Below are 19,962 nucleotides of genomic sequence, written 5' to 3'. Positions count from 1 at the left end.
TGTGAGTTAGCAGGCATCGGTGCAGTGCTTTCAGCAGTGTGAGGAAATTCAAGTAGCAGGGGAGTGGTTTGATGCGAGAAATACTTTCATGTGTTGGAAGCAGTGGTATGTAACCCACCTCTGCTTTGCTTGGCCACTTGTCTGAGTTCAGCTCCGACTCGGCTTTCGAAAGGCTGTCCTGTGCTCCTCACCATCTCTGCGTGACATCTGCAGCCAATGACATTCAGAGACCACTGTGGACGTGAGGGACTTCAGGCACTGATCACCAGATATGGTTGTACCTCGGACTGTGGCACCCTTTGGCACTGTTGACTTTTTAGTGGCAGTCTGAGAAGTGGTACAGCAAGGAAGGATGTGCAAGAAATGAGAATCCTTTCAAATATTGAAGCTGAACTGCTGGCACGCAATTGGCAATACTGATTATTCCTTATTGATCTCAGATAAGGTCGTTATAGTCATTACATCTTTGCTTAGAAGAGCTGTCACGTCAAATCCAGTTGCTTAGTGTCACTTCACAGCAACTCCTGGGACACTCGATACATCGTTGTTAGGAGTTGAGTGCAGCACACGAGGTTAAGGAGAGAACTTGGAGGCGGCTGAACTGGGATGGTGTTAGGCAGAGCTCGTGGTGAGCACTCCCTGTCAGAGGCAGAGGGGTCAAGATCTATCTGGAAAAGTTCTGGGAGTGGAAGGGAGAATAAAGGTGAGGCAAGCTCAGGAACACCTGGAAGAAGAGGTGCTAAGCCAGACAGACCGATGGGAGGGAGAGTAGAAGTCCTGCAGGAAGGGCCAGGATGAGTCATTGCCATGGAAGGGAACTCTGAAGCCCATCTGAACACGGATGGCTGGTGGGCCAGATTGTGATTCAACGTGAGGAATGGAAAAGATCAATTTCTATTTTTAACAGGAAGAGTCATAGAAGAGCGGTATGGAGAATACGATAACCCTTGTCTTTTGTAAACATGCATATTCTGTGAGGAATATGGACTTTGGGCTTTGGCTGGTTTCTCTTCTTTCCCACGGGAAACAAAGATAGCTACGGAGCAAGGTGCGTCCCAGTACAGCTGGGGAGCATGCATGCCAGACCTTTAACAATTGTGGCCCTTGCCTCTTATTGAAGTGCTGGAGCTGCCTTAACAAGATGAAGGTCAGCAGCAACATGTCCACTATGTAGCTGATGCACAAAAGCATCTAAGTGACCCCATCCTTCTTGGCTGTGGGCTCAGAGATCATCTGGCCACTGAGTGGAAGCGGACCTGTGTTAGACCCTGTAAATCGTGCTCAGCCTCAGCTCAGGCAAAAAGAGAATTTAGCCTCTCTGCTTCCCTGTTTCGTGCTTCCACCCCACTCCCCACCCCCCCTTTTTTTTTTCCTAAAGAGCAATGAAAGGACTAAGCTGCCGCCACAGCCCTGGTCACTCCCCATGGATGAGTGGAACAGCCGCCCACTGAAGGCAGCACGATGGTGGAGGATGGGCCCGCAAGTGGCTCGGCTGTTGCTATAACAACAGCACCTCAGTCTCATTTCTTTTGAAAAATGAATTGCTGCTGGTGGGATGAAGCGGAGCAGCTTCTCCCGCAGATGAAAGCTCTGCCGACAGCCTCAACACTCTCTTGTTCATGTATTGGGTCTGTCATGACATGTCCGAGCAGCTCTGCCAAAAATTTCAGGATGGGGTTGGATTAGACCATTTGGGTCCACGTGTGTCTGCATGTTTGCAAGCACAGCCTCTGTGCCCCCCTGCCTCTCCCCCAGTCAAGAGCCATCTAAAAAGCCAGCTTGCCAAAGTCTGACCTTTTCTTGCTCTACAGCTAGAGTTTCTCCAAAGGCACATAAAGACTAGTGAGTTCGGCCTCACACTCTTCTTCTTGGAGGGTAGAAACCTGCTGTGAAATGCAGATCCATTGGCCAAATGTTTTGTATGAATAAAGCTGAAGGGCTATGCAGCTGGCAAGGGTGTTATTTTAACATTTTTGTTTTCGTTTTGTTTTATTTTACTATTTTTCCTTTTTTATTTTACGCATGAAGAGTCTTCTGCTCCTAGATATAAATCTGCAAGCTGCTGCTAATATCTTCATGATACATACTGTATATCACATGTACAAGCTATGTACTGCTACTTAGAAGAAGAGGGAAGGTACTTTACAGGAGAATATTTCACTTCAGGCATCGTTTTTACAGAGGGAAGGGGAAGTTCTAGGGTTTTATTCTTGGACACTGTGGAGTCCTGGTGGTGGTAAACTGTTTGCCAGTATATGGTCAGCATATGTGTCAGCATATGATATTCAAGCCATCCAATAGCTGACATGGTGATTGGGAATGAAATCAAGATACGAAAATGAACGGTTGCATTGAAATAATTTGATAAGAATATCTCTGTGTTGTACCCCAAAATCAGGAGATGCATCTATTGTTATGGCTCCCAACCTCTCCAAAATGCTGAAGCCAAGGTTCTTCCCCATCTGCAAAGGTTGTATCTAGCATGTTGCCTTCAAATAAACCTTTCATGATATGTTTATGTCTACCTACAGTTTTTCAATGAGCAAACAAAGAAAATAAAAATATTGGGTTTTTTCTAGTGCCTGTTAACCCCCCAAATCATAGAAGCTCTGAAGGAGAATAATGTGGAGCTACAAACTTAGAATAGGCTTCATTTTGTTTTCATTTGCAACAAGACTCAATTTATGTATGTTTGATATTTGATGGAAAATAGTTTCCATGTTAAAGCTTCTTTTTGTTGTAATGCATGATAAACATGATTATTAATATTTATATACTGGGCCTGCTTGTACTTTCACTAAAGTCGTTGTATATTTGTATGGGGGACATCCAAGTTTTAGCACACAATAAAACTTCAGGAGCTGATATTTTTAGGACCGGTTATTTGTCACTACACTTGATAGTTTTCTTTTGGTAAACGTTCATGTATAAATAAGGTGATGAATTCAGAATAAATTGGTCGATGTTGTGAAACCCGGAAGTGTGAAATGATGTGGAAGTGTATCACGCTATAAGGGTTACTTTCAAACTGTTGTGAAAGGAATGGGCGTGAGTTCTCTTGTATTTCCCAGGAGATAATTGCTCTCACTAATCCCTAACTTGTCATTAAGACATTTGTTTTCCCTGTCTTTTCCTTATATGAACTTTTCTTCAGGACTAGAAGCCTATCACCAGGTCCTTTGGTATGACTGTTCTTTAGCCCAGCATTTAGCAAATATGAACTTGGGGCAAAGGGGCATCGCAAGTTTGGGACATTTCTTCGACCCCTGCTTTTGCATGTGCATGTCCATCGAACTTGGTCTTGAGTCACATGCTGTTAGGTGACTCTTTTTCTGATGTGGAAGGCAAACAGGGATAGTCACTTCGTAGTGAGACGGGTTAGGAGGTGAAATGGGCAGTGATTTCAGCTGTAAATTGTGTGAGTGGCCCATCAGGGGTGACATTTACATATGCTATTTTAAGCTGTTATATCAACTGTGTTTCTTACCCCCTGGGTTTGAGGACAGATTGTGCTCTTGTTTTCCTTGCTCTGAAGAAAGGCAACCTGGAAGTGACTGTGCTGCCGTACTTGTGAAGCGGTGCCATTACCACGTCTGTGTCGTCCTTTCCTCATCTCTGGGGTCTGAACCAGGGTTATATAAAGATCAGTAAAACAAGCTCAGTGGCTCAGCTGTAGTCTTCTGCCGCAGCCAGTTACACCGGTCAAAAAGCAGCAGGGAGCTGTAGTGCCATACGGTGGTGTTCAGCTTAACATAGGTTTTTAGGGGAGGGAAGCAGCGGAGGCGAGAGCCATATCATAAGCCTCCTTGTGGGATCTGATTTTTCTCCTTCACGCTAGTCCTGGGTGTCGACTTACCTTCCACATTGCTGTTAACTGTCACAGATGAGGCAATTACCACCCCTGGGCAAGCGCCTCCTGCTAGTGGCACGGAGAGATGGAAAGCTGATGCCTCTGCTTTGGGGCTCCGTGCTCTGCAGCCTAGTGTGCTCCTGCAGACCACGGCTCGTTAACCTGACTGCCAGGCTTTAATCAAGAGAGCGCTAGCGTGGTGTGTGCTCCTGCCTGCATCTGCCACCACGTGCAGGACCTCATCCTGGGCATCAGTGGAGCTCATGGGGGCAAGAGCTGCTGCAGTCAGGTGAGGGGAGAAGAGTTGGAGCCCAGTGATGGGGGCTCACACATGCAGTGGGACATCCTGACGCACACCCTACTGCAGGTGGGTTCCCCATTGCAGCCTGTAGCGCAGGGAGAAGAGCTTCTTGGTGCAAACCGCTGGCCTTGCTGTTTCCTGGCCCTCAGAAACCAGGGGTGGGGAAGGGCTCAGGGTAAGCTCCTGTGGAGCTGCGCAGGAGGTGCCCAGCCAAGCAGTGGTCTGTGTGGCAGAGGCTGTGGTCACAGAGCAGCCAGTCTGTGCAGCACCACAGAAGCCAAGAGAAGAAGGAATTTTAGCCTGTGGGGGGCTTGGCCCATACTGGCTTTGTGCAGATGGAACAGGCAGCGAAGTTTCAGGCACGAAATGCCAACAGAGACCCACTGGTGACTCTGAGCTGTGTGTTAATCATGTTGCCACATAGAAGAGCTCTTCTGCATTTACAAATCAAGGAGTTGACAGCCTGCTTAAGGACTCCTAGACTTGCTGTTTGCTGTTCTGCATTGTTACAAAGGTCACATCTCTGCAGAGGGCCACCACGTAGCTTAGCGTCCCATGCGTGGTCAGCTGGCACTGCAGCAATGCGTGCATCAGCCGTGTCCGTCTGCATTGCATGCTGAAGAGGCCAGCAGGCCTGAAGGGCAGGAGAAAGGCACAGCCTTCGCAGAACTGCTCCCTCTAAAATGGGGATGAGATATGGATTTGCTTGCCTGTCTTACACGCGGCGTGAAAGGGGAACCAGCCCTCTGGGATGGGAGAAATAAATGGGATCTGGATTGTGGGAAGAAAGAAGGTTGAAGACCTCTAGGTTAGGGAAGGGGTGGGAGCTATGTGTCTGGGGCTTTCATACCAGTAAAAATACTTTAAAAATTGATAAAATCTTTCAGTATTTCATTTTCTATTGTTCTGTTATCAAGGATGCAAGTGTGTCCTGAAGGCGTTCGCTAGAGCTGTGACCTCTTTGCTTCCTCCCCTCCCCACTATTGTTTTTTGCCTTAACCTAAGAGGGATGCTTTTTTTAGCCCGGTACATAAACGAAGGACTTCATGTTTGGTGTGATAGGAGAAGACTGTAGGTTGTTACAGTGCTTTAATATGCTTCTTTTAACCTGAGTTAAAGCTTGCATAAATACATTTTATTTTATAGCTTTCTTATATTCAAATTTAATTACTTTCCCGGAGACTTGTTTTGCTATCATTTCTGTTAGGTATTTATCTTTTACGTTAGCTCCTAGCACACAGGTTGTTGCCTTTTTTTAGTTACTTGTCTGAGTTAACATCATGCAAAGCACCTTCTATTTTTTAGGGTTGGATGTATTTTTCTCCTCACTTAAAACTGATTCTCAATATGTTTTGTAGTGAAGAACAGAGGACTAATCAAATGAAACTATGTTAATGAATTCTCTCAAAAAAATTTAGTGTCAATAACGCGTTTCAATACAAGAAGTAAATCAATTGGATTGCAGGTATTTTTCAAGAAGCTTCTAGAAAGTTCCAACAAAAAGATTTTCAGAGTAAATAGTAAATTTTAGTGATTCCTTTTTTTTGGTCCAATTTAAGACTCCTCGCTGTGTTAGGCGCTGTTTAAGTCTCATTAATATGTTGGCCACTAAAAAGTTGAATTAGTGAACTTACTCCACGAAATTCTGGTAGCTTGGAGAGCACAGACATATCTTACAGTTTTGCTGTCCTATTCAGAAGCAGGTTTGGTTTTGGGGGTTTTTTTGAGTGTTTCTTTCACATGGTTTTAGACAGTCTTCTCAAATTGATTAAGGCATAAGAATGAAATCAAAGAAACTTCCCAATCAGAGTTTGTCACTAGTAGGCTCGATGAGGAGTATCTGTCACAAAGCTTATCAGCACCATTTTTGTATCTGCAACTGCTTAATTTTTTTTCCCCCTCTTGTTTTTCTTTAAGCTTCAAGAGACGGTCAAAAGGAAGTTGGAAGGCGCACGTTCACCTCTCAATGGAGAACAGCAGAATGGAGTTTGTGACGGGAGCTTCTCTCCGACCAGCAAGCGGATACGGAAGGATGTTCCAGGCATCGAGGCAATCAACAGCTTGCCCAATAATTTGCCTTTGGCTGCTGTTTCTCCTCTTCACCAGCTCGACATGAAAGCTCCCCTGCCCCTGCAGAACAGTGGAACTCACGGTAGTGGTCTAGAAGACTTGGGTAAAAATGGTGGGCTTTCTGAGATAAAGCTCCCCGTTAATGGGTGCAATGAGCTAGACGATAGTTTTAACATCCTGCAGAACAAGGAGCTAAAGCAAGAGCCTTTGGATGACCCCAGCTGCATAGACACTTCTGAAACATCTCTTTCAAATCAGAACAAACTCTTCTCGGACATTAACCTGAATGATCAGGAGTGGCAGGAGCTAATAGATGAACTAGCAAACACCGTGCCAGAGGATGATATACAAGATTTGTTCAACGAAGACTTTGAGGAAAAGAAGGAGCCAGAATTCCCCAGGCCTGCCACGGAGACTCAGGAGAGCGCAAGCGTGAAAAGCGATCCATCTCATTCTCCATTCGCTCACGTCCCGTTAGGATCTCCCCAGGTGAGGCCTTCTTCTTCTGGTCCTCCATTTTCAAACGTCTCCACAGCCTCTAGCATAGCTTCTGCATCCAGCGCCCCGCCAGCCCCCCTCCCTGCCGGCTCACCAGCAAACTGTGTTGTTCAGTCACCTCAGACCCCCAGCCAGGCCCACACCCCGGGCCAGACGCAGGCGCGCTCTGGAAATGGCTACCTTATGAATCCAGCAGCAGCAGCTGTGGCGGGATCAGGGCCTGGGCCTGTGAATATGCCGAGCGCTGACTTGTCTCCAGCAGAGCAGCTCAAGCAAATGGCAGCCCAGCAGCAGCAAAGAGCTAAGCTCATGCAGCAGAAGCAGCAGCAGCAGCATCCAAATCAGCCCTCAAGCTGGTCACCAGTGGGCCCTCCATCTAGTCCGTATGGAGGACCCTTCAGTGCAGACAAACCAAATAGCCCAATGATGTATCCCCAAGCCTTTAACAACCAAAACCCAATAGTGCCTCCTATGGCAAACAATCCACAGAAGACCACAATTAATAACTACCTCCCTCAAAATCACATGAATATGATCAGTCAGCAGCCAAATAACCTGGGCACAAACTCCTTAAGCAAACAGCCCAACATGCTTTCTTACGGCAACACCAAACCTCTGACCCACTTCAGCGCTGAGCTGAGTCAGAGGATGACCCCACCGATGGCAAATCCCAGCAAGAACCCCATGATGCCGTACATCCAGCAGCCGCAATCCCAGCAGGCGCAGATGCAAGCTCAGATGACGCACCTGAGCGAGGAACAGAAACGCATGCTCATCATGAAGCAGAAAGGAATGATGAACCAGCCCATGGCATATGCAACACTTCCTTCCCTTGGTCAGGTAAGCTTGAATGCACAATGCATGGGCAACCAAAGGCTTAGCGTCTCTTTGTACAATTTCCTCCTCCCTCCTCCTCTTTCTCCTGGAAAGTATGGAATGTCATTGCAGACGCTTCTTGGACTTTGGACGTGGTGTCTTGATTATTTTAAGAAATTATGTTCTTAATGACTGAAATGATACTGCTTTATGCTTTAGAAATGTTGTTAAGTGTTTTTCTGAACTAGCAGTCTTTCCCTGTGCTTCTACTGATGAGTGCTGAGGGCCACTAAGGGAAGTTTTGTGTTGGAAGTCACTCCTCGGAGGGTTTGTTTCCTTTTTTTTATAATGTAAGACTTCATGGGTTTGAATCCTAAACCACTGCGTGGCTTCTACAGTGTAGCTAGCGTTGTAACAAAAAGACAGAGTGGTTGGCCCCTTCTTCTTGGGGCAGAGATTGAGCTGGCTTTGAACAGCACATTTGGCATTTTGGCTCAGGGAACAAAGGAAAGACGTTTGGGGTACTGAGTGCCTTTGGTTTGCACTGGAAGAAGTAGGCATAGCCGAATGTTTTTAGTGGCGCTTGAACCATGTGTGAAATGAAATGGTTTATTCTGGGACTTTGTAGCAGTCTTTAGCAGCCTCAAGTATTTTATTGTTATGAATCCATAATGTCTTTCAACAAGAGGCTAAAGCCATGTTGGCCTGAGTGACTTGGCGTAACGGTCTCACATGTATTCCATGCTAACCACTGGAGCAGCAGCTGCCAGGCTTGGGGATTGCTTTGGAAAGAATTGATGACCGATTTGAATAATGGTTATAGTAATGCCCTGTCGCCTCCTAAGTCAGCTGGGTATTCTTACTTGTGCAGCCCCTGTAAACATCCGCGCACTGTTGTCATGGAAAGGCTCGATAGCAAATGTTCCGAATGTTGTTTTAAGGGTTTTAAAAAGAATTCAAGTTGATAATCTGTTCACAAAGTAGGTGATGCCTTCGCCGAAGTTACGTGCCACCAAAACGTGTCAGGAATTCTGATATAATAGTTCACTAATAGTATTGTTGGTTGATAGTTTTGCTGTAACAGCTTTTTACCAAATTAGCCGTTTCCACACCACCTACAAGGAGTACTTCCTTCTGAGCCTGGTTTAACTGTGACTCACACTGCAATGCATGTAGCAATACAGCAACATTTGTCATTTCTTCAGCTTGTGGAGTTTGGGGATCCACCAATAGGAGGAGTAGGAGCTTTACCAGGCCAAAGCCCATCACGTATTATTTAAAATCAGTTGCAAAACAAATATTCATCTGCCTCCTGTTTTTGGTTCAGGGTGTATGGTGACAGCTCAAGGGTTTGTACCTTTATTTTAATTCTGCTTGCCTATTGCATTAGAAATCACTGGTCTAAAGCCTCTTCCTTTTGGGAAGACTTATGTAGAGGAATACTGCAGTAATGACATAAAACTCAGGCTGTAATCTGAGCTACAGACTTGTCAGGTTGCAACTGAGAGGCAGAGGATGTTTGATCACACTGTCTAATGCTTGATTGTTTCTTTTCTTTGTTTTTGTGAAATCTGTTGAACTTGGAGACCCTTCAAACATTTGAGGGGACAAACTGCCTTTGTGAAGGAGTTAATGTCATCTCTTCCATTTCCTGTGTTGAGAAATTCATGTTAATATCTCACTGCAGTTCTCCAGTGTGAACAATAAACCAAAGTTTCACATATCTAATCTCACTCAGTTCCTTTTTTTTTTTTTTAATGTAGGAAAAACTAGATATTTGGATACAAGTATTCTTCCGAAAACATGTCCAGATATTAATTTCTATGTCAAATGAAGAAGAAACTTAAGACAAAGCCATACCTTGTTGTATAATATGTGCAATTCACATTTATTGACCCAGTCAGGACTAGGGACTTATTGCTTGTGTGTAGATGAAGAAAGGTCCCTTTACTACTTGTGGAACCCACTTGCCTATGCTGAAGGGATTTTGTTTGGTGAGGAAAGTTGAAATAATAGATTTCTAGCTGTAATGTATTTCTTAATTACTTCCCTTCCTGTTTCCCTGAAAAGCATTTTTCTGTGGAAAATTGGAAAGCTTATTATTGTGGGATGTGCTTGCTGGAAACGGATTGTTTTTGCAAAGGTGGTAAAAACAATATGTTGATATTGTTGAGTTAAATCCAGACTGATGCAGATTATCTGATCCTGCTACTTAGTGCAGGATGCAGACAGTCAGACTTGCCAGAACATATATGGAAAATAAGGAGATTGCACACTTCAGTTTGAAATATATTTCTGAATGTGAAGTGAATGTATCTTTCTGTCAGTTTATAGTTTCTACTTTCATTGTAGTTTTGATTTTGCTACACAATTGTAAAAGTGTATGTGTTAAATGATCTTGAGGGTTTAACAAATGGCATTTAAGGGGGAAAAAATTCTAGATACTGCGTCTTATGGTTAGCACTGTCCATATATTTCTGTCAGGTGACCGTTACAGGGGCATATTTGAGAACCAAAAGATGATTTAGGGAACATCAGACATGTACAAAAATGCCTTGTCTTATTTTCAGTGTACTGCTGTAAAATTGATGTATGGCTGGTTGTGTGTATGCGTGCACACATGCACCGTGTACACTAATTAAACCCATGTTCTTCTGGGCCTAAGGTACTTCTGTTGCTAATAAGCAGAATTTTTACACGCACTCATTGCCTCAGTCATTGAGCATACTGTAGGGAGACACACCATTTTTTCAGTCCAGCTTGGACCTTGCAAGTGCTCTGTGGAGGTCAGTTCCCTGTCGCTGTCCTATTGGCGTGTCAGTGCTGGTGCTCAGGGCTTGTGTCCTGGCCTTGCTGAGCATCACTACGTACTTTTGTAAGCAGCGGTGAACAGCAAGAGAGAAAGCCGTGCCGTTCAATATCCATGTGAGCGATAGGACAAGCAGAGTGCTAAATCAGCAGCTTAGCTAGCAAAACTAGTATCCGACAAAGGTAGGGTTTCTCTAAAGTCTTTTCTACACTGTCGGTATTGAAAATTTTCCTGTCGCTTTGCTGTGCAGGTCCAGGACTGGTACTGGCACTGTGGTTGTGGCTCCCATCACGCTACTGCTGAACAACCCATATGCACTGAACCACCGTGTCCTCTATTTTATACTATAGCTTGTTCTTTTCAAAGGAGCACTGGATGGGGTATTTGTTGTTTTTTCCCAAAGCAGATACTGGTTTGGGGTTTTGAACCTGAAGGTAATTCTGACTGGTTTTTATGGAACTGACTGTTAAAACCAAGGTCAAATCCTCACCCATCTGTATTCAGCAAAAACCATGGTCAGATCCTGACCCATCTACCTTCAGCGAGGCTCCATCCTGCTACTAGTGTTCCCTTGTGCCCGACTGTTCCCCACTTGGTCAGGCGTGTACTTTGAAATCCCTGCTCTTTGCCTTGTCCCATGTACCCTGACCCTGATCTGCCCTAAAACCAGTTGTTAGTTTGTGAGTATGTGGCAGGTATTGCCCTTTAGCTTCTTGCTTTGTCTGGATGGTTCTTTCATTCTTACTTATCTGTGGCTATAGGCTAAAACCGCAAGTACAGATTTTCACTTGGGCTGGTAACTTGTTAGGTATTTGAGGGGGTAGAGGTCCTCTGCTATTCTGGTTCCCATGTGGTAGTAAAAGAAATTGATTTCATACCAAGATGGAACAGGGCCTTTGTTTAAGCTTTTTATGTGATATAAAAAATAAAAGCAAGCAAGCCTAAACCAACTTCCTCTCTCAAAACTTTGTTTAACCTAAAATGTTCCATTTAGGTTTTGAGGTGTGCGTAAGGTTTTATGGGAGGCACTTTTTTCTATTCATTTTTTCTATTTTATTTTCTTTAAACCAGAAAGTAATTTCAAATTGGGAAAAGTGAAAACATTTTCTTTGGAAAATATCAGAATCATTAATTGTGCCTTTTCTTGGTTCCAGCTGTTCAATATGAATGCGTAATGGTAAGAGAAAAAAGCAGCCCAGTGGAATAAATGTTGAATGGCTGAGACAGGATTTGACGTTTGGAGCCAAGTGAGGGAGGGAGAGTAATGAGAGGTCGAAACAAAACAGAATTTTCTGTGGGTGTAAGAAAAAGAAACCCTAGACTGCAGCTCTTTGCCTGCATGGGACTGTGAGGATGCTGCAATTATAGTTCCTATTGAAACCACTAGTTATGTTGTTTGAAATTGGAGGGATGTGAATGAAGAGGAGAAATGACACCATACTGGAAGAATATCTTCAAATTCTCTTTTCTGTCTTTTGTTTTAATCTTATCAATTTAAGATGTGTCATCTGCTCAGTCTGGTTTTGCATGTGAAGGATCAAGGGAGGGAGATCCGTGTCCAGAGAACATTTCCAAAATGTAATTGTCTTTGTCCTTTCTAAGTGAAAAGGTGTGTTTCTCACCGGAATTGTAAAAGAGATTTTACACTTTTTTGAAGGTTATCTTTGGGATAGTGAGAAAAAGAGATTGTTGATGTTCTGGGATTTGGCCTTTTTTAAAAGCCTACCTGAAAGTAAAGAAGAAAGTCTACAGATTTGTATTCATTGCATGAAAGTGTCACAGAAACGCAACTGTCTTACCAGATTTTAGGGCAGACAAGCTGGAATGGAAATAATGTCTGAGACTGTGAGGATGACTTGCTGAACAGCCTGTAGAGGTGTAGCGAATGCCTGTCTGTGCTGTGTTTGACTCGTAGCCACTGGTCTCTGCCAAAGGTTTGCCCCTGAGTTCAGGTGCAGGACCAGCCTTTTACAAGTGCTGAAATTTGCTCCCCAGAAATCAGTCTCCCATAGATCTTAAGAACAGGCGGGTAAGCGAAATGTGCTCAGATGGGTTCTGACCATCTCACCAGGCAATTTGTAAACAGTAGCCTGGCTGCCTTACTGTTTCTGCAATCATCTGCCTGTTGTGTTGGGCAGGGCACCATGTTAGCCATAAATGACTAGAAATGAGTGTTGGACAGCACTTGGTTAATATTAGGCCTCCATGGCATAATCCTAAAACCTAAGTTTGGGCTTGCTGCTATTTCCTCATTTTGTGACCCGCGGGCATGCACGTTTTAACCTAATACATACTTTGTTCATTCCATATGGTAAATGTCTTTCTGCAATACAGAGTTCTTTCTCTAGTCTAAGCCTTGCAAAATCAAAGTATAAGAGCACTGCTCCCATGCCCCAACAGAACCAATCATCTTATCGTAGGAAAACCATAGATGTCTTTGGAGAAACCTGCTTTCCTGAAACAGTGCTGACCAGTATTCCTGTCTTATTCTCTGAGTCATTGCCGATAAAGAACTGAAACCAGTTGTTCCATTGTTTTGCCAGAGAGTGTGTCAGAATAACCAGTCTTTTCCTCTTTTTAAATATCACAGTTGTAGCGGTTAATCTTTGGCTATTAGAAACTTCTCTGCTTGTCCACGACTTGTGAAAGTACGTTGTTGTACAATTTGCTTCTCATCTAGTTTCTTGAAGATTGTGTGAGTTATTGTCATCTGTAAAGAAATTGTCTACGTTACTTATAGAAGCAGAAAATTTGTATTACTGACTGCACGAGGTGTATATTAAATGTCCCCCATTTTAAAGTCACCATGACAGCATACTTTTTCTTCCTGCATGATCTAGATTACTGTGTAAAGAGCGGTTTGTCCTGTTATTTAGTGAGGCTTGTTAGTCTGATGATAAAACATGTGCCAACCAACTCTCCTTTAGTTTTATTAGTTACGACTGCAATCATGAGGTACTGTGATTTTGAAATGTCTGTAGCCAGTAGCAGCGTATTTTTATGTAAAGTGCTACCCTTTCCTATGCATTTTTTGGCCTTTTTCTCCTTAAAGTGCAAGTTATCATCATCAATTTTAGTTTTCCTCTCTCATGACCCATTCCACCTGCTTTCAGCAATGCCAGCCATAATCCATTTCTCATTGTTCATGAGCCTCTCTAACTCTTCTTGTTTATTGTATATGCTCTTAACGTTAGTATACAGATGGTGTAAAACTGTGTTCTTTCCATGAGCTTTTATGGTTGGATCTGTCATTAGCTGGTGACCCAGCACTGCTGAACCGTACTGGGATGTTCATGCTATGCTCTCCCCGTACTGTGCTCTTCTGCAGGCTAGTTTGCTGCCTCCGAGCATCAGCATAACTAATTTAGCACAAAAAGGCTGATGCTTTCAATGCTATATGGTGACTGAAAGATCCACATAGCCTTTTCTTCACATAACAGCGTTCCAGTGTTCTCTGGAAAATCAAAAGCCCTCCAGCCTGTCCTTCTTCTTCCATGCAGGTGGTCACCTCTGAGAATCAGCATATTCGCTGCGGGAGAGCTACAGGAGCAAACCCAGTCATCCACTGATACCTTTAGTTTTTGTGGATCCAGAAAAGTGTTTATTGTGAGATGGTACCTGTCGTGTTTTGATGTTGACAGTGGGTTCAAGTTTATGAGTTGGATTCTGTTATTCTCCATTTTTATTTTGAGAGAAGGCTTTTTTCATTTTCCTTCCATAATTCTCAGTTTTGCCAGTTTGCTTCTCAACAACTCAGAAATATTAATTAGACCTTCATTTTCAAGGAATCTATATTTCTATGTTTAAATTCATGAGTACGTAAGCCTGAATGTCTCAAAAAAGTCAACTCATGCCCCATCACGCTGCAGGTCATAAATACCCAGAAATTCTAAAATTGCTTTGAAATCATGCACTTGTAAAAATCACATATATTGGGGGGGGTGGGGGGTGGGAGGTGGCAGTTGTTCCCCTGTTTTCTGAACTGCTAGGATTCTTGTTTTCCAGCTCTCCTTTAGCCATCTGGGACAGAAGTTTACTCTTGATTCTGCTTTACCTTTTTGACTCTAAAATATAAAAGGAGAACATGTCAAATTATTAATCTTACGATAGTGTTGCAAGATAATGTAATACTGGGGATTTTCCTTACCTCCATTTCAGTGTTACCTGTCCTTGTACTACCCAACTGGACGATTAAGATTATGCTGCGACTCCAGACTTCTTTCTCGGAAGCGGCTCTTTGGTTGTGTTTGTATTTCTAATGTGTCACGTAGTCTTTTTAGAAAAGACCCCTCACAAAAACAAATGGCATTGTTTCCAAGTTACTCTCTGTACTGAGGACATGGCTGAAGTAATTGCTCAGCGTGTACTGACATTGCTTCATTTGCCACCGACAAGGAGGCTGTGCCTGCATTTTCTGCGTGGAGTGGATTTACTAGACCTTGCAGCTAACAGCAGTAATAAAAGCAGCAGCAGCTCCTGACCAGATATAACAGTATAGATTCAGAGCTACGGGGGCCTTTATTTCATCTGAAACAATTTTCAGAGGCACAAGGAATATCTCGTCTTCCTTCTCAGCCCAACCTTCCAGGTCTTACGCTAACCCACACCGAGGTCGGTGGTCAGCTTTCTCTTGCCAGTAAAGGGAGTCAAGCAAGCCTTGCAGCTAATTTTGGAAGAGAAGAGGCTTTGCTGGGAAGGCTGAGGAAGGCTTTGCAGCTGTCTACCCGTTTTCCGCGCTGCAGGCAGTTCTGCAGGGGACACTTTCCAAGTCAGCCAACCATAAGAAACAGCAGACATGTTGTATGGTGCATACCTCTGCTGTGAGCAAGCAGAGGGGCATTTAACAGTGGCCTTCTGCTAACACTCACTGTTGTGTGTTGTATCTGAAGATACTCAGACCTAACCATGTTTCCACAGAAGAACAGTTTAAAGTGTATTTTTTCCCCATATCATTTTAAAAGATCTATTTCCAAGTAAATAAATCATTAGTCTTCATCAGGCACGTAACAGTCCGCTTAGATTAATGAGAGCTGGACCCTTACTGCTTGCTCTGCTGATTGTACGAGATGAGCTGGACTGCTTCCTTTCAGGCTGCATTTCCACCCCTAGCAGCGCTTCCAAGCCTGAGTGTCATTTTGTGTATCTCTGCCAGTGTTAGATCTAAAATTGCCTTTTGACTCATCTGTTCTGCAGGGAGCAAACTGTTAGCAAATCCCCTTGCTGGGAAAGCCGCTTCCAGGTAGTCTGGGAGTTTATTCTTCCGTTTAAGTGTAGTCTCATTGTCTTTTCCAACCTTTGTAAAGAAAACTAAAGACTGGATTAAAAATTAACACTTTCCGTCTCTTTTTCCATCTCCCTCCTATAGCAGGGGCTTATACAAACTGAGATTTAATTCCAAGCAAACTTGTACATTTTTTATTAGTATTTGAAGAAAAGATTCATTTTACATATAGAAATACTTTTGCAACAAGAATTATTATTGAATAAGCAGTACCCTCCCCCTGTGCTCCCTTTACTGCGGGAGGGCTGGAATGACTCTGCTGCTTAACTGGGTTAAGTACGTTTCATGCAGTTTCTGTTCTACGCTGATGACCCAGCCTGCTATGTCAAGGACCTCCTTTCCTTTCCCTGCATCCTCCCTCTGCTCAGATTTCTGTCTGTTAAGGAGCTTGCAGAAAGCAAAACTGCTTATCAAATAATCAGTCAATAAGGGTAAAGGTTATAGGGTATCCTGTAATTAAAAAGCCTATTTTGAACTGTTAATAGGTTGTGGTTATTTTAAAAGCAAACTCTGTCCTGTTCTTCTTTTTCCCTCAATCTTATTTTAATTTTTTTCCCTGCCCTGTGACATGTAGGTGACTCCTTCCCTGTCCATAGCTCTACACTCAGGTAAACAGAAGAAGAGACTCCATCGGGGGGTGTGTGTGTGTGTGTGTGTGTGTGTGGTGTGAATTAAGGGAAGTCAGCATGGGGTCTGCCTTGCCCGCCGTAGGGCTTTTTGCTGGGGGGCAGGAGTGTGGGCAGCACCCGATGCTGTATGCATCCTCCTTTGCTGTCTCCTGCGCCAGCTCCTCTTTCCTGTTTGCAGGCTCACTGGCAAAGGCAGTGGCTGGGGGGGGGGGGGGCAGACGAGAAGGGCTGCCCTGTTTCCAAGGCAGGGCTTTGGTGCGTGTAGAGAGCCAGCCTGGGGAGCGAGGCAGACCACTGGGTTCCCCTCCCACCATATCCATCACCAGAGTTACCAGTGTAATGGGGAAATGGGCTCCTTGATGAGTGCCTTTCCAACTGCTCCTGAAGGTAGTCATGTCTGTCCGATCAAGCTGACAAAAAGAAAATGTTGCGAGGGAAGAAAATCTTTGTATTTCTGCTGTGGTGTTGCTCAGCTTGGGCCTTTGTGCGAGGTGTGGGAGCCACATGTCAGAAGAAGTAGTGCCCACCTCCAAGATCTTGCAGCTAATTAAAGATTACACATAGGACAGCTTCATTTTGGGTAGAACTGTGAAGAGCTCAAAAAATCAGAAATGCCACAATTGACGTTGTCCACGGCTGTCTTTGCTACTCAGCAAGGTGCAAGAAAAGGCAGAAGAGGAAGAGGGACACAGGGAAAGAAGCTAGAGCATACAAATATCCTAGGGGAGGCTGAGCACTGCCAGAAGGAGAAAATCCCCTGCTCTGTTGCAATCCCCATGTTCCTTAAATGTCTTCCCGCACTAAGCAGCATCCCAGTGACACTGAAAGAGGCTGCTTGTTTATCCCAAGAGCATGAATACAGCTCAGCTCTTTTGCTCGAGGAGAACATCAGTAAGTACCGATTAATGTTCCAGCCAGGAACTTAGGACCAAGTAAGACTCGTATTTTCAGAGGAAAAGTAATAGTCCCACCTTCATTGGCTCATTTTCACTCAGGGCTTGTAGCTCAGGAGTGTACTGAACTTGTGAGCAGACAAACGTCACTGTGTTTTGTGGAGTTACATGTGGAGCCCACCAGGTCTTTTTAAATTTGCATATGCATACTCCTTTGTGACTAACATACTTTTGTGGACATACATTACCAGGAGCTTTTCTGTCCTTTCTCTAAAGCAGTGTGACTTACAGCCTGCTTCTGAGCCATCGGTGGGGGGGCCTGCCCACCTGACCCTGGAGCAGCACTGCAGTGCCAGGACCGGTGTCAGCATGGGTTCAAAGCCTTGAGCTCAACTTCTGCTCTCTGTGTGTCTGTGTGAAGGAGCACTCTTTGATGAGCAGTCTACGCTACCCAGCTGGCTATGATGTTCCAGCTCGACAGTGAGGTGTACCTTGTACTTCTGAATTACTGTTTTGTCTTTTATTTTATCTATGTGGATCCTTATTCTGGTGCTTTCCACAGCATTTCTGGATATTCAAGCCTAATGCTACCATGCTATTGGCACATGTGTTCCCTCCAGAAAGATTTCCTGATGTCTGCAATGTGCAGTTGTCCATAGTAGGAACACTTAATACCTCTTGAAAGACTGTCCCAGTAAGTGGTTAAGTGCAGATTTGGAGTCCTGCATTCAGGAGGTTCTGCCAAATCCCAGCTGATGCATCTAATTTGCTAAAGAATGTGGCTTCTGCTCTCTCAGCAAAGATTTCATTCCTCATGGGCAGTGGGAAACTTTCCCTTTTTATGTTATTGTTCACCAGCTTAGTATTAAGTCTGAGACAGCCAACTTTGTTGCTAAGGAGAAAAACCAGTCTGTTGGTCCCTACATTCTTCATTCTCATGTAGTGCCTGTGTACATGTATTTTTGAGTCCTCCTGCCCTTATTTAGCCCCTTTTCCTGTATGTGAGAGGGATGTTTTGCATGCGTTAGCCTGCAAGTGTGTCTTACGCATCTAACCCCATTCTGTGTTAGCGTATCTTCCAAAGAGGTGCCTTCCTCATTTACGCCCGGTGTGAGCTTGCGAGCAATTCTCACTCTGCAGTAGGGGTGGGAGCTGCCTGGAGACAGTTGGGTATCTCATAAGAAAGCAAAACTAAGTCCAGCAGCACTGTCACAAAATCATGTTTTAATGTTTTCTCTGTCTCCTTTTAACTTCTGTTTCACGCTTGTGCAATATTAAAGTCTATTCCTCACTCCAGAAGCTCTGTCTTTAGCTGCTCTTGCTAGCATCCTTCTGTAAAATCTGTTCTGCCAGGTTCCTTGCTGCTAGCTAGAATCTCATTTTTTTTGAAAAACAGAGGTATACCTGTAAGCTGTCTTTTGTTTCCTTACGCTGTTCGGAGAAACTGAGGGAAAAAACAATGTTTTTTAAAAAAACAGAAAGAAAAATAGTTTGAAAGGGTCAGCCTAGAAAGAGTTTAAGGTCTGCCCTGAGAAGATGACTCCTTCTTTTATGACGTGATATTCCTTGTAGTCTTGAGAGTTAACATCCTCAAAAGAATCTGCATTTTAATTTTTTTTAGTATAGTATTGCCTAGAGAAAGCAAAATTCCTGATGAGATTGCCCAACATGCGCTTCCCAGGGAATTATTTTTCCAGCATGTACTTCTTTCCCTCCGAGTCCAGCAGGTTAGCTTTTTTTTAAAAAAAATCTGTCCTATATAATTTGTCCATTCCTTTTCTCTCCCCTGCTACTCCATGAGCCATTTTTCTTTCTCTCCCTCCCAGCTTCCTGCTCAAGTTTACCCTCTGTTTCCCCTCATCCAGCTTTTATTTCTCTGCCTCCCCTTCTTACCCATTTAATAGCATTGTGTTTTAGTATTGTCACAGTGTGCAAGAAATCACTGTAGACACCACAGCTTTCCGTGGTCTGTATACCTCCAGCAGATGGAAATAGTACGAAATATTTGTTGTCATATCAAATGTTTTTTTAACCAGTCATGGGATAGATGAGGGACTGGGGGATCTTGGCTATAATCTCACTAATGTGGTGGCACCATCCATGTGATACATTCGGTCTGCCCACTAATCCATCTCAGCCAGGACTTTAAAGTTCTGAACTATGGAGCAGCTTCACTGGATCAAGATTGTTTGTGGCTAAAACAAAACTAAAAAAGTAGGAGTTTTCTGTTGTTGAATTGCCAGTGACATGTAGTTCCCACACCTTGAGGATTTGTCTCTGGCAGTAGAATGCAGTAGATTAGTCTTAAAGCCCTTGCATTCTTACAGGTGGAAAAGCAATTTTCAGTGATTTTTTGGGGTGACTTTTAAGCTATATGAAAGATACCTTCTGTTGCCCTTCATGTTGTGTGTAACTGGTCTCATTGTTTGAAGACAGCTTCCCTGTTCCCACAGAGAGATGCATAGAACAAAAATATTTAGAGCCTTTTAAGACATTTCTGGAATAGCTGACTATGTACGTCACGGACTAAACAATGCACACAGACGTAGTAAAATTTAGTGAATGTGGTCACTCTGAGGCAGTGAGGCAGTATTTACCTCATTCATTTTACCACATGGGGGTTGCTAGTCCAGGATCAAGAAGAAACATCTCTGTGTTTCTGGGAGGTACCGGTGGCTTTACAAAGCGCTTGCCCCTGCCCACCAATCTCACTTTATGCCATAAAAGAGAGCAAGGTGGGGAAAATGTATGGGACAGTACCAAAAAACTGGTATGCCTGAAGCAGATGAAGCTTTGAGTTTCAGTTGATGTCGGA

The 19,962-nt window shown here is 43.8% G+C and overlaps 1 protein-coding gene across 2 annotated transcripts in view; it reads left to right on the top strand.

Moving 5' to 3' along the window:
* Positions 1–19,962, top strand: part of MAML3 (mastermind like transcriptional coactivator 3) — a 252,514-nt gene that overhangs the window by 153,760 nt on the left and 78,792 nt on the right. For both annotated transcript variants that reach the window (XM_055697220.1, XM_055697218.1), the window contains exon 2: positions 6,069–7,559. In XM_055697220.1, coding sequence (XP_055553195.1) covers positions 6,069–7,559 — 1,491 coding nt within the window. The remainder of the gene's footprint in view (positions 1–6,068; positions 7,560–19,962) is intronic.

This window comes from Falco cherrug, chromosome 1, assembly GCF_023634085.1.
Source record: "Falco cherrug isolate bFalChe1 chromosome 1, bFalChe1.pri, whole genome shotgun sequence".
Taxonomy (NCBI): domain Eukaryota; kingdom Metazoa; phylum Chordata; class Aves; order Falconiformes; family Falconidae; genus Falco; species Falco cherrug.
Note: the sequence above shows the minus strand (reverse complement) of the source record. Positions and strands in the feature narration are given on the sequence as shown.